Genomic DNA, 17133 nt, shown 5'->3' on the forward strand with positions numbered 1-17133 from the left:
TTCCTTCCCCAATGCTTAAATGATTCTGGGGAATGACTTAATGATGAAGCCTTTCCAACAAGAGCAAAACTTGACATCTTTCAACCTCAGTATATATTACAGAATTCACAAACTAACTTTCTGCTTGTGTGTTAATGGTTCTGGGGCTGGAATTGTCTCTGTTAGTCTTGTTCTGAATGCAGTCTAGGAGACTTACAAGAGTCTCCTAGCCCCAGCTCTGTGACCTGCTGTGAAGAGCTGTGTTACCACAGTCCTGCCCTTGAAGAGCAAGATCATTTCTTACCATTAAGAACATCCACACTCCAGACTAACCAAGGCTGCCTTGTCTTTCAGTTTTCTTATGCTGGAATGCAACTGTAGGTATTGAAACTCAGCCTGTTCTGTACTATGGGTAGGTTTGCTAAACTCAGAGCATGAAGTTGTCTTAATTTTTAGAAGTGCTGAGAGTGGCATTCTTCAGAGAACAGCCCATTGTAGGGATGGTCACGAACCCTTGGGCTGCTGTCCTGATGGACAGTCACCTAATGGAGAGTTACTGTCTTAATTCAACTCCATTAAAAGGTAAACTCTGGAGAAAAATTCAATTATACCTGAAAGCAGGCCTGTGAAATATCACCTCAGTTTATAAAAGCCCCATTAACTGTATATGTTGCAGTGCATTTCACAGTTAGGATGGGATCATTTCACAGCTCACTGTTTCTTCCTGCTGTAGGGTTTCAGAGTGCAGCGTTGCCTCTCTGAACCTCCTGCTCTGTCTGTACCCTTTGAACTGGTTGATGTTAATGTAGGCTTAGGAATGCTTCATCTTCTAATAATTACACGGTGAAAAGGCTGTAGCTCTTGTATTTCCAAATATTTTTACGTCTGTCTGTCATCTGAAAGATGTTTACGCTAAGGCCTGCATAAGCAAGTGAATACTAATTTAGAACTCAATAAACTCATTTGTAAAATTGGTGTTTTTAACTGCTTTTTACTTAGCTTTTTCAGTCAGCCTGGGTGAGTATGCTGATTCTGCCTCTGCGTTGTGACACGTATCAAGTAAATGAAAATGTTCTTCAATCCCAAATTGTACCACCTTATACATTCTAGAGCATTCTTATTTGAATATTACATCAATATTTACCCATAAATGCAAACAGATCTTTGGAGACTTACCTTCCTATCTATGATTTTGTTGTTGGATGGTGTACTTGACCTTATTGCAATTTCAGTCAAATACTACAGGAGCTACTTCAACCCCTGAGGTACATGCTTGTGAGATGCTAAGCTGTTTGGAACAGAAGTAAACCACATATTTGTAAGCATTGAGACTTTTGATGTAAACAGTGCTTGTAGTAATGGCCAACCTGTCCTGCACATCAATGACAGAGTAAAAACAAACAGACCCCGACTGCAGGCTCGAGTATTCTGCTAAAGTGAAATGGCCTTTCTGAAGTGAATTTTTTTCATAAAAATTAGACTATTTTGTGCTTTATTTAAGAGAGTGAAAAACCTGAAGTCCAAGAATGTAATTTATTTCGTCTTACCTTGTCCAGAGTCAGCCAGGAGAAGGCAGCATAATAAAAATGAATAGGGTCCCGTTGTCCTTCAGCAACACTCAGGCAGTGTTCTTCATTCTGTTGCTTGTGTGGAAATTTCATAGAACTGAAAGGGGTTAAACATTAACACGACTTGATGTGGTTCCCTGCGATGCTTAGCATGTTTATTCTGCTGTTCAGCTTCAGAAGAAATGTCCTCTGCTTCACGATAATAAGAGAAAATGTGAGCTTCTCCAAATTTTTGGTGCTGCTGTTCAGAAACAGTCTTTAAAAGGCCTGAAATCAGACTTTCAGATACGTAGAGTGCATTGCTGATGATTGTAAATAGTTGTGGTTTACCTCCAAGGCTTTAACCCCAGTGCTGCTAGCAGAGTGTGCTGGATGATGAGAATGGGAGGGAAAGCTGCCCTTTCTCCTCCTCCTCCTCCTCCCTCTTCCTTCTTAACTGTTTGCCTGCTGAAACTTTCCAGATTGCAGCAAAGAAGCATAGGAAGGAAATGCCTCTGGTTGTTTCCACTGATGTCTGGCACTGAAGGGATAATGCATGAAATGTCATCCTCCTGAACTGTTCGCTGTTTGTGCTTTTATTAGGACTCTTGGTGGGGTTTTAATAAGTGAAAAATTAACAGTTCAGGTTTACTGGATTTGCAAAGCTGTTGCAGTAAGTGGGGTGGGAAGGCTGGCATATTTTGGATACTTACAGATAAAAATAGAATATTGCTCGGAAATAAAGAGAAAACCTCAAAGTAAATGAGGGCACAGCTGCAGGAACAGCAGATAGAAAACTCACTGACTTGAAGGGAAGCTGTGTGAATAGAGGCTGCAGCTCGGGCAGTCTGCTGTAGTGGATGCTGTGTAACTCCTGAGAGAAAGGACTCAGCACAGGACGTGCAGTGTGTGGGGGAGACTTTCCCACTCATCCCAGGTTGTCCATCAGTCTTTGTGCCATTGCTGCTCAGACACAGCGCCAGAAGTGCTGCTCACAGCTCCTGCAGTGCTGCCCTTCCAGTGAAGGAACTTCTGGAAAACTCTCTCATGTTTGTAGTTAACGATTACTGTCTCTTGTAGCTGTTAATTCGTCAAGCTTGTGTGGCTGGTAAATGAATGCTGGCTTGGTCCTTGGCTGAATAGCATGTCTGCTCAGTGCCATCTCTGCATGTTGCCCTGTCTAAAAAGGAATGGATGGGACGTGAGGATGCACATCCCCTGTTCTGGAGAGAAGTGGCTTTGGAAGAGTATCGACTCCTGCCTTGTTCATAGTCAGATCTGGGAGGGTGGCAGGAGTTAATTTGGTGTTCGTAGTTCAGGAAATGACTTTCAGGTTTCTGTAGGGCATTAGATTTTAATGCTGATGTAAATACCTAGATAATGGGAATGTATTTGCCTGTTATCTAATTGTATTATGAGGCTGCAGTAGTCGTGGATGGAACTAATCTGAAACACTGAACAAAATAATGGCTATCAGAAGTAATGAACAGCAAGGAATTGGGTACAAATGTTGTCTTCTAAGTTTCGGCCACAGAAGATGATTTTGTTATTACTGAAAACGAACAAACAAACAAAAAACCCCAGCACCTTTGTTCTCTAATGAAGACAACTATCCTACCCTATTAAAATAACCTTATTGTTCCCGTGATTTTAAGTCTTCAGGGTTTAAAGTTGATGGTGGGTGGGTGTGTTCACGTGTGTTATAGAATCGTAGGCTGTTTGTAGGATATATAGCATACATATAAATGTATAACATCAGCTTTTGAAGACTTCTTAATTGTATGTGCACAGCCTTTAAATAATTCCCTGATGTATGTTAGGCCATTTTGGTGCCACAAATGTACTTTTATGCTTTTGTGATTGGATCCTGAAAGGACATCTGGGCAAAACCTACACAGCCCATCCAGCACGTCCTTCAGTGTAAATCCCTTCAGCTTACAGCTCTTCAGTTACCCTGAGTCTCACCCACAGCTCTGCAAGCTGCTGTTCTGATGCCTTTGTCCATTTCAGAATAGTGTTCAAGTTCATTGGATTGTCTTCTGTTCAGAGTGCTGCAATAGCATCAAGGAACTGTGGAAGTACCTTCATACGTATTTAAAGTCCCAGTATAAACAAGGTACAGCAAGGAGACCTTGTGATATTGTCAGACAAACATCTGCCAGAGAACACCTTGACTGGAAGGAATAACCTTCCTGAATTTGCAAAGCTGAAATTCCTTTGTTTTTCACACAAACGTTTCAAGTACTTGAATTATTTTTTTTTTTTCATGAAGAAACAGTGATTGCTTCTAAAAAAAAAAAAAAAAAGCAGCCAGAATTAATACTACTATCTACTGTAAATAGGGAAACTGGAGAAGGGGGAGTCAGTGCAATTTCACTTTAGAAGAGTTCCATCTGTGTTTTCCAGATGAAAGCCCGGAATTTCTTTCCTTTATAAGAACATTTATGAAGGTTAGAGTGCTTTCACATGAACTTTCGCTGCAGGAAGCAACCTTGTGGTTTCATATGCTTGATAGGATGTGATTTTAAAAACTACTTCCTAAGTCATTAGTCTGTAGGTGGCTGTGTGCAGTTCCTGCTGCATTCAGAAGAACATCAACGAGAAGTGAGCATGGAGGGCTTCTTTGGAATCAGAACTGTTCCAGTCGTTCTGTCCTCAGGATAAAGACTGTGGTCTGTCCTGACTGGGAGACTTCTCACTCCCAAATGCCTGAGCTCAGACTGAGCTGCTATTTCCAACAGTAGCTCATTGAGCAGCGATGGAAAAACAGGCTGCTCTCCCACTTCTGACCCACTGCTCTGCCCAATGCACTGAATATTCATCTCTGCAACCCTTAATTCTCTGCCACAGTGGCTCACTATTCATTTTTCAAACTGTTCATCACTTGGGCTACCTGTGTTTGTTGTAATTGAACAAGTGAAAGGTATGTATGGTACCTTAATGCCTGCTACCAGTACATGAGTAACCTTTACAAACCTCAATGCAGAAAACAGAGGAGTGGTAACAGAGAGGAACATGAACCAATCCTGCAGATTTGCAGAAAGCCTCTGGATTTACCAAAATTAAAAAGAAATGTAAACGTAAAAAACTAATGAGATCTTAAAATGGCAAATGCCATAGTGGATGTGCTGGGTGTTTTCCAGATGATTAAAAATTGTGCAGACATCTGTGTACTCAATCAGGAAGCAAGTTACATGAAGCAGATTACTTATATAATCCAGATTAATTAATAAATGCTCTTTGAAAATGTAAAACTTGGTAGTGTTTAATAAATCAGGTGAAGTACAGTGAGATAACAGGGCTGGGTTAATGAATAATGCCATTTTCGGGGCTCCTTTGTTTAAATGAATTGCTGCTCTCAGGCATTGTTTTTTATATGACTGTCAGTGAGTGGAAAAATGCAGTGCTGTACTGCTTAGGTCTTAATCAAATGCATTCACAAGTGAAAAAAACCAATATTGTCATGGCTCTGGAATTCTTTTAGAGCGTGCTGTGCAGATTGGTGTGGGAGCTGCTGTTAGATGTGGTTGTCAGAAGTTCATGATTCACTACAGAGCTGAATGCTTTTCTTTCTGTGAGAACGAGGTACCAACGGTCGGTGCTGTTCTGCTCAGTAGTAGAACCTACCATGATTTTCCCTTTGGTGTTGTAAGTGCTGTATGAAACATGAGAAGAGAAGAAATATTGGAAAAGACAAGCAGCAAAAGGAAAGATTAGAGAACTCCTTAGAGAGAAGAGGGTAATCAGAGGGGTTAGTTCTAGCAAAGGTGCGCTGGGATGAAGATCCTGAAAAAGTAGTGATTTTTTTCCTCTTGCCTTGAAGTGTGGTGTTCCCTTTCAAGAGGAAGATGTGATTATCCTTAATGGTAATAAAGAAGATGTGGAAGTACTGAAGAAAAGAATGGAGGACAGAAGACTCAAAAGTAAATTAGAAAAGGTAATCTTATTGTATATTGAGTTATTTTGTGTGATGCAATCTTCTGTCAGATCACATAACTTTTTCTGCTGCTCTTTATACCCGCTGGAAGATGGACTTGGTGTGCTGTGTTGTACTTCAGTGCACTTCTAAAAGCAGAGCTTGTGAGATGCTGTGTCCATATTCCACTCACAGTATGCTCACCTTGTATCTGCTGGAATCTGTCTTGTGACTAGCAGGCACGGTGCTCTGAAAATCATGGAATTCAGTGATACAGGTATAATGAAGCCAAGAAGTGTGGTTGTGTTCTGCAGTTCTTAACAGTCCTGATTAATGACAGTGATTATTCTCACTGTCTTGGCATATTTTTTTTTTAATTTAAACAGGCAGAATGCCATCAAAATATCCCTACTGTGCACTCTCATGTATACTGCTGTTCTGTCAAGTAGCAGTTGCTGCATGGCACAGAATTGTCAAATGACAGCAGTGCAGTGAGCTGCCTGTCTTCCTGCCCATAAGACAAAGCATGAAGAAGAAGGAGCTAACACTCTTCTGTAGCAATCTTTTCAAGTTCTAATTTCTCATGTGTGCCCATGATGAAATATATATATGCTCACCTACATTCATACGTACTATACATAATGCTGCCAGATAATGGGAGGTAGCTTTTCTTTCTAGATCAGTAATAACAAAGACGAAAGCGCCCTGAAAATAAGGGTGGCTTTGTTTTGTGCATTTACAGTGAAGAGCTCCAGGAAAGCCTGGCCTGCTGTCAGCATTGTGCTGCTCTACCACCACCTTCTGGCCGTGCTCTGCAGCAACTTGTGGTGTGGCATCTTTTTCCCAAAGCGTTAACCATGTTCTTCACAGCATGGGTTCTCTTAATTCTCATAAAATATTTCAATAATTTATTTTCATTGTGTTTGTCTGACGTCGTTGAGTTATGTGCTCCATTCTGAGTGTATGCAGTCTGCTTTTATGATAATGACACCAGTGGCTGTTCTAATACATCTTTCTTTTTCACGTTGGCATTTTATGTAACCCAAGCCAGTAATGGGATACTTGTTGTTGCTGCTGTTTGTGGGGTTTTTTTTTTGTTTGTTCTCTTTTTTTCATCTGAACAATTATAAATTAGCTTGGAAAATCTGGTCCACAGATGCTTTTAAAATTTTTCAATTACTCCCACCTTTTCTTCCTGAGGAATTTGCAATAAAGGACCCAGTTAATGCAAGTTACCCGGAAGGGATTTTTCAATTAACTAAGTGAAAAGATGCGATATAAGATGTGGGATTATTCTGAATTTCTTAATGAAAAATATCTTTATCAATTACAGTTACTGTGTCCTGTTGGAAGTCCTTCCATTTCCTGTCCCACAAGTGGGTCCAGAGCATGAGTTTACATTGGTGATTATCCCTCCTGCTGCCCCACTGCAAAGTGCACAAACCAAAATAGCAAAGCTGGATGGTTTAGTTCTGGCCTGTATGGTTTTCTTCAGGATTCCTTTAAGGTTTCTGAGATTATTATTTTTGCCTTATATAAATAATGTAAAAGTATGGAGCGATATTGTGGAAGGAACAGTTTCAATGTGTGAGACATAAAAATGTGGCAAGCTGTGTGTCTATCAAATGCAAACTGAGAATCAGTACGTCATCAGATTTCTGCTTGTGTTGTTTCAGAAGTCAAAGAAATGTAAGTCAGCAGAATCAGCTGCCCTGCAAGTCACCACTGAAGGTAATTTCACAGCTGTGCATCAGCTGCACTCTTAGAAGCCATGAAACAGAAAGACAGTTCCACTTTTTTATTTCATAGATTCTGCAGGTCCCTCTAAAGTTAAGAACAGAAAGGACTGCATCGCCTCCAGCTCTGGGGAGAAGAGACACATCGTCTTCACCAAAAGCTCAGGTTGGTGGATGTGCTTTCATCTAAGTGTGAAAAAAGCACGCTAATAGATATGCTTGGAAAAATATTGTGATCCATGTCTGACAGTTTTGCACTGGAGTTTCCAGAAGCTGCCCTGTTACTTCGTTTATTTTTGAGTCTTTTTTTTAAAGACACGTTTAGGTTAAAGTCTGTCACTTTTCTCACCTCACCAGTCCTTGTGTATTCTTTTCTGCTTCATACTTTTTTATATTTTCAGTTCCCCCCGTTCTGACTTTTGAGCTTCTTCACAGCCTACCTAATGTATTATTTTTCTCAGCAATAAGAGGTCAGTTCCTGTCTCCATGTGAGCCATGATTTCATGGCTTGCTATTTCAAAGAATCCACTCTTTTCAAAGCATGTCCTAAAGGCTGTCTTTTCAAGCTGGAGTAGGAGGCTGCCTCATGAGCTCACAGAAGGCACAAAGCTCCTTGCTCAATAGGAACTGTACTCAGCTTTTTCTTAAAACAGAGTTTTGCAATACTGTCTGCAAAAAGTGTACACAACTACAGAACTGACTCTGCTGCAACTCTGTCACTTCTTCCTCATTCTGCCCAGTTTGTCTCATCTACTTCCATCATGTAGTGAATTTTGGTAAATATCAATATAGTGGGAATTGACTTCTTATTGTGGTTTCATAATACCTAAAACTACAGACTCTGCACATGCTTGTGAGTGATGAGTGTTGTGGTGAGAACTAATCAAGTAATAAACACTCTTGGCCAAATTGCATTTTTTTCAATTGGTCATGGCAGACCTGCTTATGTCATTTCAATGCTGCTAAGCTTTGAGTTGGTGGAAATCAACGTGAACAAATGAAATCAGAAATTCTTATTCACACAGCTATATAGACAAGGGTTTGGTGCATCTGTTTTATTGTTTTCCCAGAGTGCAAGTGGTCAAAAAAAAAATCTTCCATGACAGCTCAGTTCAGTGAAGTGTATTAAAACATCCCGAGCTGATGGCTTGACTTGTAGTCATTTATTTCAGCTGTTGGTTTGCTGTGTGCCTCTGGTAGCACTGGAATAGAATGTTAGGATGTATTGATGTATCTACAATTGCCATGAAACTACTAATAAATTTGCCTCTCTGTTAATCCGAAGGATAGTGGATTCTCTGTAGGAAACACATACTGTGTTTTTTGACATCTTCAATTAATACTGATGTCTTCGTACAGAAATTCAGGTGTGTTTTTCAAGTCAGTCTGAGGTTTCAAGGTGAAGAATTCAAGTACTGCAGCCACAGGAAAAGACAGTATAACCTGTTTAAAGAATCTAATAATAATTTATCTACAGTTTCATTTCTCTGTTTGAGAAATGGAATTTCCATTGGAAATGCTTCACCTGCCATTCACTGCTTTCATAAAGGTTAACCTTTTGAAAGCGTTTAATTTGAGATGTATTAAATTGCTCTAGGACGTTTAGGAACCTAATGGTTCTAATGATGTTTGATGTCTTTTTCTTTTGCAATAATGCAAAGGAGAAAGACATGTCTTTTGAAATGTCAGGTTGCTGGTTTGTTTCTGACAGCAGTTGTACTGACCAGAAGGGGAATAGAAGGAGAAGAGAGAAAAGAAAGAAAATTCTGTGGAGTGAGGAATGCCAGTCGCATAGGAATTAATTTGTGAACAAGGCACCCCAAGGTTTCTGGACTTGCAGCATACACATCCATTTTTTCAAATCCATTGTTTGGTAATTCTTTCCAGACAACTATTAGTGCCATTAAAAGCAGCATTCTCCAAATACATGAAAAGGATCTGATCAGTCATGTTTCAGAATTGCGTATAGAATTCTTGTGACTGCATGCTGAAATCAGATAAGTGCATTTTCAGGCTCCCCACCAGTTATTTACATGCAGTTGTGCCTAGGATGCACGAGATGTATGGAGTTTCTGCAGGCTGCAGTGTAGTAATTTCTTTGTGCAAGAGGTTTGTTACATGCTTTTTGAAACACTGTCTTCCTGCAACAGAGAAAGATACGCAGTCATTTAGAAAGAGCAAATTTCTTTTAGCTGGGTTTTGTTTGATTGGTTGGTTCTCTAGTGGTAGATAGAATACACTGAGAGAGATGGTATCAAAACCAGAGGGATGGGTGTTTTTCCTAACCCCCCCCAAAAAAAAAGAATGTGGACAATTGTTGTAAATGACTTTGCAAAGAATAAAGGGAGAAGATCGATTCCCTGGGGGCAGTATTTCACAAGTTTAGCTGTGGTCATTTGATAGCTGATTTTCAGACAATACTTCAGAGTAATGGAGTACTTTAATGTTTCTTTCTTAAAACTCAAGTTCTGAGCCATTTTTCACTGGGAGGAATAAATGTTGTCAGTACTGAGTTACAGCACAAGGGGGTTACATGAGTAGGAGAGAATTACTCTCCAGGATTTGTAAATGCATTTTCAGCATGAATTCTATGAGCCAGGAACGTGTTATGGTTGAGTTCAGTTACATTTTCTGTGTGTGTGGAGAAAATGCACGTGCTCCTTGTCTGTTCCTACAGTATTTTAAATAATTTGACCAGTATTAATGTAAAAACCTCTTTGTGTTGGTTTTTTGTTTTTTTTTTAATTGTGAGCTGTCACATATGTGTGATTCTATTCCTTTTTTTCTAGCAGATGACAGAAGTTCATCTGTCCCTGGAAAAGTCACTAAGGCTTCTACTGCCACTAAGAGATCCATTGCAGACAGCGAGGAGAAATCTGAGGCATACAAGTCTATTTTTACAACACACAGCTCAGCAAAACGCCCAAAGGAAGAGTGTTCCAATTGGGTTACTCACACAGCGTACTGCTTCTGAAACAGCGATGAGCCTGATTGTAACCTTCAGCACTGCTTTCCTTCCCTGAGGCTTCCTTGTACAACTCCAATGCAGAAAGTAACTGATGTTACCTGGAATTCAGTTGGCAAGTTGTTTGTAAGCTAACAGATAGCTAATGAATTTGTGTTAGTTGCAACTTCTGTTCAATAAAAAGTAGGTAACCAGAATCCGTGTTGTATCGGCGTGCTGAGATGATGGATTGTTCGCCCTGTGTGTCTTTTGTTGTTTCTCCAGTTGCTACAGTAACTAGTCTCAGAAGGAGAATGAGGATAGGAGGATCTGCCTGCTCTCCTGTTGATGTTTGCTGCAACTGTATTTGAAGTTTCCATTATATCAGCACAGAAATTCATCTTGGTTCAAGATTCTTTAGGCATTTTCAATGATACACATTTTGATGGAGCATATCAGAGCTGTGACCCTTTGTGTTCAGTTGCACAGACATATAAACTCTTATTTTGTTAGTGTTAGAACAGAATAACTTTCCATCATAGTGCATTGTCATGGGGTTTCCTTTAGCCCTTTTATTCTTAGCTTTTCTTCACATCCAGGAGTCCTATTAAAAAGTTGCTATTCCATAGCAATGATTTAGTAGCTGAATATTTGAATTCTGTAATACTTGCAATGAGCAGGAAGAGGCATGGAGGCTTTTCACCTTCTTCCTTTTTAAAAATTAAAATCTGCTTTAATGATCTTGGCTCAAACCAACCAGAATAGGAGTGCAGAAGGAGGGTGGCTTTTACAACCCCTGTGCATGTCACAGCGTTACTTTTGTGTGTGAAAATGATTAATTAATCCTCATCATTGCTTTTGAAAAGTGTCCCCATTTATAATTGGCAATGGTTAATTGGAAATGCAAATGTTGTGCTTATATTTGTGTAGGTGATCTTCATGGTTCAGGCGTGTTGAAGGAAACTGCTGGGATTTTGTTTTTATTTTGATAGGTGTAATTAAACACTGGCTCTCTGTAGAGTTTGTATGCATTCTTGTTGATGGATCTACATATCACAGCAAAATTTGGGGCTTGCTTGAGCTTCCAGGAGATGAGCAGCCACACTTTGTAAGCATGTCTCGTTATCAGCTTTCTTCTTTCTGCTTTGTGTTTGTTTGTTGTTTGTTACTTACAGATAGTGAAGTTTCTGCACAAGAAGACCACAGCAGTCCCTTTACTCGCAATCTGATTCTGTTTTGACAGTATGGGTTAAAGTCTTATTCATAGGATTGCATTTTTCTTTCATTTCAATCAGCTCTAAGGAGAATTACCTTCGTTCTTTTGATTTAGCTGTTACTTTGCTGAAGAATGTGAGAAAAGGCCATGTGCTGTACTGCTTCCCTTTTCCTGATAGCACGTTATGCAGAGGCCTACCTGCTGACTTGGTAATGAACCTTCCTGCTCATTGAGGCATTACAGAGGTTATTTCTTTTCCATCTGGCCTGCTCAGCTATTAAAATAAGTGTATGATTACCATGATTTGATTAATATACTCATGCTTTGTATACACTTGGGTTTATTTTCTGGAATTGATCGTTTGTGCTGCTCCCTTTCATCAGAAGGAATTCTGTTTTGGTAGTTTACCATCCTGACTGTGGATGGAGTTCTTAAAGTTTTGTTTATGGCCTATGGAAGCATTGTCAGTGACTGATGAGGTCTTTTCCTTCCCTTTACAAAAAACAGCTGTGAAGGAATGTGATATATTGCTGGCGTGTGATGCAATTCATGGCCACAATTGACTTTTGTTAATGTAAAAAAGAAGAGGAAAAAACGGACACTTCTGTTGCTGGCAGGCTGGGGTAGGCAGTTGAGACTGGAACGTTGACTTGGCAAGTTTTAATAGATTCAAGCAAATACTTTGCTGGAGGATGTTTGCTTTGTTGTGGTTTTCTTTTTGTGGGGGAGGGCAATTTAATTTTCTTTTAATGTAGGTGAATTTGAATGTTGGTGAAAGTTGAAGACTGCAGAAGTTTGAAAGCTCCTCTATTTCTGAGGTGCCATGTAAGTCCCCGCAGCATTGCATCCGTGTGCCTCTGTTCTGAGGAGTTCTGTTTCCTTGAAGTTCGAGTCTTGGTCTTTCTTTTGAAGAGCCTAAAAAGGCTCCAGTTAGTGTCAGCTGTATTACAGAGGAATACTTTGTATGTGTAGTGGAACCTGCCACCAAGAACTGGACTGAGATCAAACAGCTTCCTTCATGTAGTCCAGGAATCGTAGGCTGGTCGTGAAACCTGGCCCAGATTTGCACCACTGGGCAGGGGCTGTACGGCTTTCTGTCCTGTTGTGCAGTCTTGTGAGCTCTCTGCCTTTCTGCACACTGGCACAACATTCAGTACTTTCAATATTTATACTTCTAAAACTGAAAATCTGAGGCTGTCCATACATCTGAACTCCCTGGAGATCAGCCTGCTATCAGTTTCAGTGCCGTAGCTCTATTCCCTACCAAATCAGATGTGGCATTTCTCGCAGCCCCACGGCAGATCCTGTGAACTACCTGCTCCCCTTATCCCCAGAGATGAGCAGCATCAGGCCTCGTGATGCAGCCCAACATGCAGTACAGCAGCTGATGAACCAACCTGAGCTAAGAAGAGGCCCAGAGGTGCTGGCAGTGTGGCTTTGTCCCTTCTTGGAGGACCGTGAGCTTGGAGCTACAGAGGTGACTTTGGGCTGGCTTTCTGCCCTGCCATGTGAACATTGCAATGAAAGGTGACTTTTGTTTCCAAAGAGTTCCTTACACATCTCCTGAATGTGCTCCCAGTGCCATTCCTCTCTAACTGGCAGTCAGGCTGGGGGCCTCTGCAAGGGTGTTCTTTGGAGGTTTTGCCTCTCCAACCATCCTTTCATCAGGACTTCTTAAAGCTGCGTGTCTTCAGGGCTATTATATCTCTGTGAAGCTGAGCTCAGGTTCAGTAATGGTTTATAACCTTGCTGGGACAAGTGAGAGTGCAGCAGCTTAAAATCTAGAAAATGGGACTGATGTCCCTCAGAGAAGAAGCACACATGGATACGACCCCAACAGCCACAGGAGGACAGAACTGGAAGAGAAATTAGTAGATGTGCTGGAGGTAGTGGAATGTAGTGGCATCCTGCTGATAAAACTGGTTAGTGAGTAATGAGCTTCAGTGGACAGCACTCATTTTGTGAGAGTATTTTAAAATTTTATTTAAATGCTTTTTCTAGAAGTAAATGCAGAGTTATCCTCAATCCAGTGGGAATACAGGGCTGTATGGTGGGAAAATGCATGCTGTTTGCTAAGGCAGGTTTACTGCAGCCTCCAAACTTCTCTGCTTCAGCCTCCAGTTTCCACAGCATGAGATCATCACATGCCTATCAAATTGGCCAAGAAAAAGCTTTCAGTGTTCTTCCCTTTAAAACGATGTTTGTTAGATTAAAATATTTCTTATTAATGTCCTATTATTAGCTAAGCTGAACGAACACAATTGTCTTTAAGTGTCCCATCTCGCTTGCTTTGCAGCCCAGACGCCAGTTGCAGTTGGTATATTTTGTTCAAGATTTAAACTGTGGTGACCCTGCCAAGCAGATTCATAGCTGCGTTTAAAAATAAAAGGGCTGTGATTATATTACAATCCACAGAGGGTCTGAAATCAGGACGTCCTAAGATGAATACAAACCATAAACAAGAAGTGTTTTGTTGGAAGGCTTCACAAATATGGAGCTGATTACTGCTAGACAGCACAGATCTCCTTCTGTAAGACGGGACTGATAGAATTCCTTCCTGACAGCTAGAAATTACAATTGGGCTGGGTGTTTTTTTTTTTTTTTTTCCTGTGTTTTAAACTTTACCAGCCTTCAAAATGAAGAAGAAAGATGGAATCCTGATCCAACTGCAGTCAATGGGATTTCTGCCTGCGAGCCAGGATTTCAATCCAATATCCACCCAGCTGCCCAGGACTGGAGGTGCTGCTAACAGCTTCATAGCTGTGGTTTTGTCAAGCATTTAATTCCACGCGGATTGAAGTATCTCACACAGGTCAGTGACAGCATTCAATTTGCACACTGACCACAGAGCTTATCTGGGGGAAAGAACCGATTTCCCTGTGACACTGTGAAAATGGCATTCTCTCTCTGTATCCAAGTGCTGCCCTATCAGCTCTCTGTGCCGCACCCAGCAGCCACCCAGCCCTTGTGCAGTGCTTGTCAGCATCACTTCCCTAAGAGCTTTCATTAAAAGTTAAGGGCACACTTAGTGAAAAATGTCCCCTTTCTCTTGCAGAGGCATTCATCTGTCAGACTGCACCAGCATTCCTCCAACCAGTTTTCCTTCGTTTCTTCTGCTGACAGAAATCAGTGCAGTGTTTTGTGTAACAGCCATTGGTGGAGCAGGGAATGGTGGCATGGTGGGCTGTGTGTCCCTGTTTGCTCGTTGGGGCTGATTTGTGTTCGTTATGTGTCCGTCCCATTGGCAGAACCTTCTGCACCCTCCAGGCCACATCCTGACCCGGGCAGCAGCTAGAGGCATTACCCTGGGCTACAGCTCATCACCTCATAGGGTTGCCTTGGGACCTGGCAGGTGGTTTGTGAAGAGTGAGGTCCTGTTTGCAGCGCAGAACACAGCGCTTGGCCTGGCTTTCTGTCCCGTCCCATTGCCCTCTGCCTTCTCTGGCACCAGACAGACGTCCATCCGCTCTCTTTTGCAATGCAGTTATTCCCCTCTGTGTGAGGATGCCTTAATGATGGCACGAGGGGCACCAGGTGTCCGTGCTGCTGTGCGGTGTCATTTGTGAGCGAGGAAGGAATGCGTTCTGTGGGCTGAGCTGACTGGGGAAAGAAATTGGGTGTTGGATGAAAATAGCATCAATCTGGCATTCTGTGTTTCCCAAACAGTTATAAGCGTCACATTTTTATTCCATGAGTTTCCACCCCCTCCTCACCCCCCCCCCCCCTTTTTTTTTTAAATTAAAAGTAATTCAGTGGAGCCACTTAATATCCACTTTGCAGCAGTGAGTGCTTTCTGCCACGTTAGCTTTGAAAGGGCCGCACTGAACAGATGGGTGGAGCTGCCTCCAACTTGCCTACGAAGCTGCAGAAATGCAAAGCAGCTTATTGCTCAATTGTGCTGACTTTAGCAAACTCGGTGGGACAAATTAAAAAAAAAGAAAAAGGGAATATCTAGTCTCAACCTGGAGATTTAATGGGTCCCAAAATGTGCTGAACTCTTTAGTCTAAATGGGCTCTTTAGTGTGGTGTCAAATAAGTTAAAAAGCGAGGGAGCTTTATAAAGCGTGCTTCATTGTTTAAACTTGTTTAACTCATGTTAAGGCTAATGTACGTTTATTCACACTGACAAAGTGCTGAATTTACACAACGGGGATAGCAATAATTAGGTCAGATACTTTTTAAAAGGCAACGGGGGGGAAGTGGGGGAGAAATACTTGGGCACTTCCATGCTTGCGAATGGAAATGCCGATGAGCACCGACTGAGGCCGAGCGCTCCTCAGCCCCGAGGAGCTCAGCAGCGGAGCGTCCCTTGTGGAGCTGCTCGTGCTGTTCCCTGCTGAGACCGATAAGTGACGAAATCTCAGTCGTTAAGACAGCGTTGTCTGTTCAAGCCAGGGAAGTTCAACTTGAATCGTTGCAGGTGCCCGTTTTGCTCTCTAGGAACGGCGCGGTGCGGGCCGGGGCTGCTCTGCACAGCAGGGCTGCCTTCGTAGTAACGCGTTGGGCTCTTGTGTGTCTCGGTTTTCCTGGCGAGCCCTGCTGTTTTAACTCAGCGACCCATCACCTGCTTGCCTTACAGCTGTGGCCAGCAGCGGGCACGCCGGGCTGCTTGGATCTCTTTAGCCGTAGCCATTTATTTCCCCATTTAAGCTCTTCGTAGCTCACTCTGTTCGCGTGTTTCCATTCCGGCAGCAATCCCCGTGCCGTCGGACCGGCTGCAGCAGGGCCACAGCACAGCGTCCGCAGAGGGGAGCTGGAATTCGGCTGAATGGCCGAAAATTGGAGAAGGAGTGAACGCGTGCTGTGAATGTATACGAAGGTTCCCCGGGCATCCCCGGCTGGGAGATGCGGAGCTGCAGCATGCATCTGCTTCAAAGCCAGCAGCAGCCTCGCTGTGTATGGGCACTACAGTGCAGCTGCTCCCTCAGCGCGTACATTATCTTTCTCTCTGCGGCTTCTCTCCGAAGCCCGGCAGCGACGGAGCCCGAGCTGCGCTTGGCTGCGCTGCCCATGCGGTGGCAGCAGAGGCCGCGGCTCGGGCTGCGCTGCCCGAGGCTGGGAGCTGCGGCCGGGTGAGGAGCCGAGCTGCAAAAGCTGAGCTCCTTCCGACCCTCCCGGTTTGCTTACACATAAAGTCCCTCATTGGGCTGCAAGTCATCCCATCCCAAGTGGAGGTTACACTTTTCAAGTGTAATAATCTGCTCCGGGTTTCCTTTCTGTCGCCTCCCAAAGCTTGCGCTAATTACCTGTAACTCTAAGTGCCGCTCGGGAGATGGCATCGCACGGGGGCGCGGAGAAGCCTGCCCAAGTGTCTGCCCTGGAGAGTCTGTGATCACGGAGTAAATTGCTGGCTCTGGTGTCCTTTCCTTCTTTCTCCTCATTTGTTTTCATATGAATGCGGTTTTTAAGCTCTTAATTTCAGGCAACGCATCTTCATTATGAGTGGAGAAATACCGACAGTAATAAGGAGATGGACTGCAAGAACAGGGAAACATCTCTAGAGGGAGAAGGCAGTGGGGAAACCGTGCCTGCCTTTTAATAGGACGACTGGGGTGAAAGCAGCAGGATTGATTTGGCTGCTCAGCGTGCTGATTTTTCAAAGAGAGTTGGTCAGAAAATTGAGTATTTGCTCCACAGAAAATTCCAGTGCTGTGGAGATTGCTTCCATTCCAAATCAGAATGAAAAGCACAAACACACCGAAGTAATGTGCTGTACAACACTGACTTGGGATAAAGCAGCTCGGTCCGTTCCTTGTGTTGTTCCAGCTATGCTCAGTTATTTTTCTCTCTTAAAA

The 17133-nt window shown here is 42.5% G+C and overlaps 2 protein-coding genes across 6 annotated transcripts in view; one reads left to right on the forward strand and one right to left on the reverse strand.

Annotated features, from left to right (window-relative positions):
• LOC128080787 (beta-1,3-galactosyl-O-glycosyl-glycoprotein beta-1,6-N-acetylglucosaminyltransferase 7-like) overlaps window positions 1–2071 on the reverse strand; it is a 7160-nt gene extending 5089 nt beyond the window's left edge. For 2 of the 4 annotated variants that reach the window (XM_052683399.1, XM_052683397.1), the window contains exons 1-2: window positions 1527–2071; window positions 1156–1267 (exon numbers count right to left, since the gene is read on the reverse strand). The gene's annotated coding sequence lies outside the window, so the exon portion shown is untranslated. The remainder of the gene's footprint in view (window positions 1–1155; window positions 1268–1526) is intronic. The other 2 variants (XM_052683400.1, XM_052683396.1) reach the window with 1 other exon arrangement.
• The window catches only part of RTF2 (replication termination factor 2), a 23249-nt gene extending 12909 nt beyond the window's left edge, over window positions 1–10340 (forward strand). The window contains exons 6-9 of one of the 2 annotated variants that reach the window (XM_052683401.1): window positions 5350–5463; window positions 7119–7173; window positions 7252–7344; window positions 9968–10340. In XM_052683401.1, the coding sequence (XP_052539361.1) occupies window positions 5350–5463; window positions 7119–7173; window positions 7252–7344; window positions 9968–10152 (447 nt within the window). In that variant the 3' untranslated portion in view covers window positions 10153–10340. The remainder of the gene's footprint in view (window positions 1–5349; window positions 5464–7118; window positions 7174–7251; window positions 7345–9967) is intronic. The other variant, XM_052683402.1, reaches the window with a different exon arrangement.
• The last annotated feature ends 6793 nt before the right edge of the window (window positions 10341–17133 follow it).

Source organism: Tympanuchus pallidicinctus, unplaced genomic scaffold (genome assembly GCF_026119805.1).
Source record: "Tympanuchus pallidicinctus isolate F22 unplaced genomic scaffold, pur_lepc_1.0 scaffold20, whole genome shotgun sequence".
In the NCBI taxonomy this organism is placed as follows: domain Eukaryota; kingdom Metazoa; phylum Chordata; class Aves; order Galliformes; family Phasianidae; genus Tympanuchus; species Tympanuchus pallidicinctus.